This window comes from Myotis yumanensis, unplaced genomic scaffold (assembly GCF_028538775.1).
Source record: "Myotis yumanensis isolate MYYU_CA2020_CCGP unplaced genomic scaffold, mMyoYum1.0.hap1 SCAF_1, whole genome shotgun sequence".
Lineage (NCBI taxonomy): Eukaryota > Metazoa > Chordata > Mammalia > Chiroptera > Vespertilionidae > Myotis > Myotis yumanensis.
In genome coordinates, this window is record NW_027223752.1 from 16,731,677 (window position 1) to 16,738,264 (window position 6,588).

At 36.4% G+C, this 6,588-nt stretch overlaps 1 protein-coding gene and 1 pseudogene across 2 annotated transcripts in view; one reads left to right on the forward strand and one right to left on the reverse strand.

Annotated features, from left to right (window-relative positions):
• The window catches only part of LOC139010385 (tandem C2 domains nuclear protein-like), a 40,015-nt gene that overhangs the window by 18,777 nt on the left and 14,650 nt on the right, over positions 1–6,588 (forward strand). For both annotated transcript variants that reach the window (XM_070414766.1, XM_070414776.1), the window contains exons 5-9: positions 2,054–2,221; positions 3,418–3,509; positions 4,683–4,758; positions 5,919–6,019; positions 6,408–6,524. In XM_070414766.1, coding sequence (XP_070270867.1) covers positions 2,054–2,221; positions 3,418–3,509; positions 4,683–4,758; positions 5,919–6,019; positions 6,408–6,524 — 554 coding nt within the window. The remainder of the gene's footprint in view (positions 1–2,053; positions 2,222–3,417; positions 3,510–4,682; positions 4,759–5,918; positions 6,020–6,407; positions 6,525–6,588) is intronic.
• LOC139008038 (small ribosomal subunit protein eS25-like) lies at positions 941–1,862 on the reverse strand (annotated as a pseudogene).

A 6,588-nucleotide genomic window follows, 5' to 3' on the forward strand; every position in this document is an offset into this window, starting at 1 on the left:
TCAGCTTTTTAATTTTAACCATTCTGGTGAGCATGTAGTGGTATCTTATTAGAGTTTTAATTTCCCTCATGGTCAGTGAGATTGAGCACCAGATCATGTTTATTGGCTATTTGAATAGACTCTCTTCTGAAGTGTCTGCTTAAGCCTTAAGCTAATTTACATATAGACTTGCTTGTCTTTTTCTTATTGATTTGTGAGAGTTCCTCATAAATTCTGGATATAAGCACTTTGTTAGCTATATTTTTGCACATATTTTCTCCCCTCTGTGGGTTACCTCTTTACTCTCTTAAATAGTCTTTGGAAATGGAAGATTTGGAAAATTTCAAATTTAATATAGTTGAGTTTATTAAAAACTTGTAATGATTAAGGCTATGTTCCCTTTAAGAAGTGCTACTCTGCCCTAAGGCTAGGAAGACTTTCTGATAAATGTACTTAATATAGAAGTTTTATTGGTTTGCCTTTAACATTATTTTAGAGCCACAGTCCACAAGGAATTAATTTTTGTGAATATATTTAGTTGGCATGAAGGTTGGTGTTGTTTCCTCTGTATCAATATTCAGTTGTCTTATCCCTTTTAGTGAAAAGTGCCAGTGCCACACTGATTATAAATCAAGTTTCCATAAAACGGGTGTCTCTTTTTGGGCCTTCTAGTCTGTTTCATTGATCTTATCGTTGGTGCCAGTATTCCTTTCTTAATACCCCATAGAGCTAATCTTTCAATCTTGTTTTTTTAAAGATTACCTTTTTTATTATTTTTGGTCCTTTATGTTTCAATATAAATATTTCCTATCCGTTTTGCAATTTGATTTCTAACTTTATTGCATTGGTGTTAGAGAACATATTCTTTATGATCTCAGTTCTTTATAATTTGTTGAGACTGGCTCTGTGTATCTCAGCATATGGTCAGTTTCTTTTTTTTTATTTAATAACGTTTTATTTTTCAAAATGTACAGTTTGTTCGTGCCTCTTCTCCAGCAGTTGGGGCATCCCACCCTTGGTGTTTGCAGTGTAAGTTAGCTGAGCTCTGTGCTTTGAAGCCAGTTTAATAAGTCCCTGGCCAAGGAAGCTCCCTCTGCCTTCAGTCTCTCAGCGACCACAGCTGGGCTTATAAGCTTCTCGTTGGGAACTTCCTTACAGAGTTTGTCATGTGGTGCTTTGTCAAACAAGACCAGGTTATTGAACTTGTTCCAGACTTTGCCTTTGGACCACGACTTCTTTTTGGCCTTGTCCCCACATTTGTTCGCTGGGTCTTTGTCTTTCTTAGCTGACTTTCTGGCATCCTTCTTCTTCTTGTCATTCTTGGGCAGAATAGCGAACTCGAAGAGCAGCTGCTACCACTGATGTCCTGATAAGATGTCAGACAAAGTCCTGACTGGTGTTCTCAGTGGTTAGAGCATCAGCCTGCAAACTGAAGAATCAATTCCTGGTCAAGGGAGTGAACCTGGGTTGCAGAGTCAATCCCCCCGCCCCCATCAGGGTGGGTGGGGGAGGCAGTCAATCAATGTGTCTCTTTCACATTGATGTTTCTCTCTCTCTCTCTCTCTCTCTCTCTCTCTCCTCTCCATTCCACTCTCTCTAAAAAACAATGGGAAAACAATGAGGATTAACAACAACAACAAAAAGATGCCAGACAGAAATGAGCTTGTGGTCCGTTTTTATAAATGTTGTGGTCTTCGTGAAAAGAGCACATTTCTAAAAAGAGATAATCTTTTTACTTAAAAGATGTTCTTTGTGTAACTAGAAAAATAAAAGGAAACTCCAGTCACAAAATACAGAATTGTCCACAACATTTTGGAATAGTGTGCTTAGGGGCAAAGAAAAATGTCAAAAATTTACCAGACTGTCTTGAGAGCAGGGTTCATGGCTGGTCCCTGGCAGGATACTCCACACACTTAGAGCTCAGTAAAAGTGTGCTTATTGTTTTAGATATCAAACACATGCGAGTTAATATTACTCGAAACAAATTTTTTTCCTTTTGCCTTGAATGCACCAGCTGTTGGCTAGTAACTCCAAGCAAAGGACGTCATAAAACTTTAGGAACATTTGCTTTCAGGATCGGCCAGAGCATCTTTTGGGGATCGAAAGGCAGAACTTTCCGGCTCCTCCCACCCTGGATCCAGCTATGACGTGTACAACCCGTTCTATATGTATCAGCACATTTCCCCAGATCTGAGTCGGCGCTTTCCCCCTACTGCAGAAGTGACAAGACTGTATGGATCAGGTTTGAAATTTTTTGTGTGTGTTTTTTCCCCTCCTTATAGTTCTTGCTTTTTTCTCAGAGTTCAGCTTTTTATTGAATGTGTTACAAGAGAGGTTTAGTCAAAAAGACCAAAGCCCATCAGACTCCCAGATCCTTCTTTCTTTGCTCCCACTTTCTCCTCCTCCGCTGGGGCAGCCGTGCTGGCTCTCTGTGTTTCTCTTTTAGCAAAAAATGTACAAGTCAGATTAAACCAGAGACCCCGGAAAAGATGATTCTTATTACGGAAAACAATTTACAAATAAGGGGAAAGCAGGCTTCAGAAGTGCCGAGATAAGCATCTTCACCTCTTTGTGGCATTACATCTAATATACAAATGGAAAGACTAATACGTTGTATGTGTTAGTGAGTTCTAAATTCCATTTGATTTGTCCTTTTTTGAAAAAAAGTTTTGTTTACAGATTATTTTGGTATATTTTATATATCATCTATCCGTTCACAAATGTTCCTTTTCTGCTCTACTTAATAAAAATGATATATTTAGAAACATGATAGGTTTACAAATGTAAACAAAGAAAATAGAAAATGCCTAAGTGATATTTAGAACTTTCTTAGTTTCATATTTGAAACTGCATCAGTTATAGTCTATTTAGTACATATCTAATTCACAAATTTCTCACTGTTCTTCAGGTCATATATCTGTCTCAACAATGAATTCAGGCACTAAAATAAAGCAGAAATATTTATTTAAGTACTTAGTTATTTCAGTACTGTGCTAGAATACACATTAGTATGCAGAGTTCTATTCTTCCAGGATCTTACAGTTCAGGAGGGAAACTAGCAATATAGGATCACCTAGGATTTGGTGTTGATTTTTTTTTAAAAAAGTGCTCATTAAATAGTTGATTTGCATTTAGTGCAGAGGACTTACCTCTTTGATTATTCTTATGAGGTGAAGAATTGAGGAATGTAGCGAAAATAACGAATTTTCCCTGCTTGATATTTGATGTGGATGTAAAAATGTATTGTTTGATTTTTATTGGTTTTTGTTTCAAACAAAGTAAAATAATTGAAAAAATTTTAAAATTTTGTTAGGTTTTATCTCGTAAGTAGATTTGCGCATAATATTCATGATATATTCCTAAAAAGATTTAATTCATTGTAATTAAATAGAATTTCTACTTTTTTACTATAAGTAATTTACTTACATCTTTTTGTAGTTTGTGATTTAAGGACCAACAAACTCCCTCGTTCCCCCGGGCTAAGCAAGTCTATGTTTGATCTTACAAGTTCATCTCAGAAGTTCATGCAGGTAAATTATTTATATAAATTTAATTATATCTGATAATTTATTTTCGAGCTAAAATTTCAAAAGCGTGTAAATTACATTAGGAACAACATGCTTTGCATCTTATGTAGATGTATCTATTCTCATACCTCTTAGGAAAACGCTTGATATTTCCCATGTGCATTATTTTAGCTTTCAAGTGAAAAAAAAGGCAGTAGTTTCTGTTTGTTTTTATGTGTCTTATATCTCTCATTTGATAAGCACTCAGATACTTGGAATTTAAAATGGTATATACTTAAAAGTGCTTATTGATTTTACTTTCTTTAATGAACATAACTAGTTAATAAAAAGTAGTATTACTATTGAGATGTAGAACTTTAATTATTCAGTAATATTAAAATACTGTCCTATGTTTCAAATAGAATTGACAAATTTTTGACATTTAAAAAATGTTTCTTTTCTTAATACAAGTGAACTGTGATTATTATTTAAAACTTAGAAAGATTTAAGCAAAGTAAAAAGACAAATCACCTATATTCCTATAACTGAGTAAAAACACTGTGCAAATATTGTTTTTACATATTTGTGGACTTTTTTTCACGTGAACATATATACATATATTTTATTAAAATGAAGTGTATTCTAAATAATCATTAATAATCCCAGTTGAATTAAATGTTTGCAAACTTAATTCTTTATAGCACCAGTTCTTTAGCATGCATTGGAATTGTGTAGAGAGCTTGTTAAAATACAGAATGCCAGGCTTCACCCCCAGAGCTTTCGATTTAGTAGCTCTGCAGTGAGTTTGTGTTTCTAATAGTTTCCCAGGTGATGCTGTACCTCTCAGTCCAGAGGGACCATGCTGGAATAACTGTTGCTTTACAGGTTGTTAAGTAGCAGGGCACTTGCAAATATATTCAGATTTTTATTAGTACCTTTAAATCTGAAACATAGCCATAGTCTCTTCATCCTTATTACCAAACCAAACCAAACAGGAAAGGCTTTTCCATATATTATCTAGTAAGATATGTAAGATTTTCCTGATAGCACACACAGAAATCTTTTCTATCTAAAAGTGGGAAATTCCGATCAGTAACTGTCAAAATGGTTAGCATGCATTTTGGTAGTAGGGTAGGTATTATTTCAGACGCCTTCAAGTTTGACATGCAGTTTCTGACTAAAGAACTCTATTTGTAGAGACATGATTCACTGTCCAGTGTGCCTAGCAGCTCTTCGTCGAGGAAAAATTCTCAGGGGAGCAACAGAAGCTTGGGTAAGGAATAAAGTGCCCTATTTTTATATTCTTAAGGGAATTATTTCTACCCAATAGTAATTTGAAAGTATATATGATACAATAAGAGAAACTCTAGATAATCTATATATATAAAAGCCTAAGTGACTGTTACAACCGAACAACTGGTCAACCGGTCGCTATGACGCTCAGTGCAGGAGCTGCCCCCTGGTGGTCAGTGCGCTCCTGCAGCGGGAACGTAGCTCAGCCAGAAGATGGGCTCACGGCTGGCGAGCGCAGCTGCGGTGTTGGGAGCCTCTCCTGCCTCCACGCTGCAGCAGGCGCAACAGGGCCAGGATGAGAGGCCCCGGCTGGGGCTCCTTCCCGGCCGCCTGCCGCTTTGGTACTGCTGCATCCCCCGAGGGTGCAGGCCAGGCTGAGGGACCCCACCCGTGCAGGAATCCGTGCACCGGGCCTCCGGTTATATATGTGTTGGCAGTGTTACCTGTGTATGAATACGCACATCAGATGGACTCTGTTTTAGTGTTCAGACGTGAATACATCTTTTTAAAAGTGGAGCAGTTAAATATATCCATTGTTGGTTTGTTTTAAAGTATATTAGTAAGGAACTTGCTGAAGTATAGAGTATTAAGTCCATATTAATGTTATTTGGGAAAGTTTCTGTTTTAACTTGAATTTCTCAGCTTATAATTGGGTTAAGTTTTTAAGCCATGCATTACTTTTTTGTTTGTTTGTTAACCCTCACCCAAGGGTATTTTTTCCTATGATTTTTAGAGAGAGTGGAAGGACAGGAAGAAGGGGAAGAGAGAGAGGGAAGTAGGGAGAGAGAGAGGCATACAGAAAGAAAGAGAGAGACAAACACACACACATCAGTTGGTTGCCTCCCACACTAGCCCCTGACTGGGGCCCGGGGATCAAACCTGCAACCCTACGGGGCATGGGTGACACTCTGACCACTAACCCACATGAGCCAGGGCCCATGTATTACTTTTTATAGTATATCTTCCCCCTAGCACTTCAGTAAAACATTAAAGGGTGATGTTTGTTGTATTAAATTGTCAACTTTAAAAAATAATTGTAGCATTTTTCTGTTTCGTCTTTAAAATCGAATTGTATCAAAGCTTAATTGGGTTAGAAGGATTGCGTAGTATCTCAAACATCTTTGTCCTTTTACAATTCAGATACGATTACTCTGTCAGGAGATGAAAGAGATCTGGGGAGATTGAATGTGAAGGTGTTTTATAATTCTTCAGCAGAGCAAATCTGGATCACAGTATTACAGGTACATTATTAGAGTGCACACCAACTTTTCTTACAAAATTGAATATTTAGGCAGTATTAGCATATATTATTGCTCTCTTCTGGGGAATGGGCCATTACATCTTTGGAATTTAGAGTTTTATAATATTTTGCAGAAAATAGTATATAATAAAGAACTTAAAGAAAATAAATTACTAGGTGTGGTAGAAGTATTTGATTTTTTAGTCTCAAAGAGATTGATGTGATATTGAGAACTTTAAATGTCAAATTATTTTAATGTGGATGAAACAGGAGGTTTCAGTAAGTTTACTTTTACAGTTTGTATCTAAAGTCATTAACTTGAAAAAATACATAAAAATAATTGTATTGTGTCCTTTGTAAAATTCAAGCTGTATTTTTAATTTTTTTAGTGCAAAGATCTAAGTTGGCCCTCTAGTTATGGCGACACTCCTGCTATCTCTATAAAAGGAGTCCTAACATTGCCCAAACCAGTGCATTTCAAATCTTCAGCCAAGGAAGGCTCCAATGTAAGTGGCTGTTTGTTTTTGAATTTCTTTTTATGTTTTTCTCATGTTTGTCACCTTAAATCAT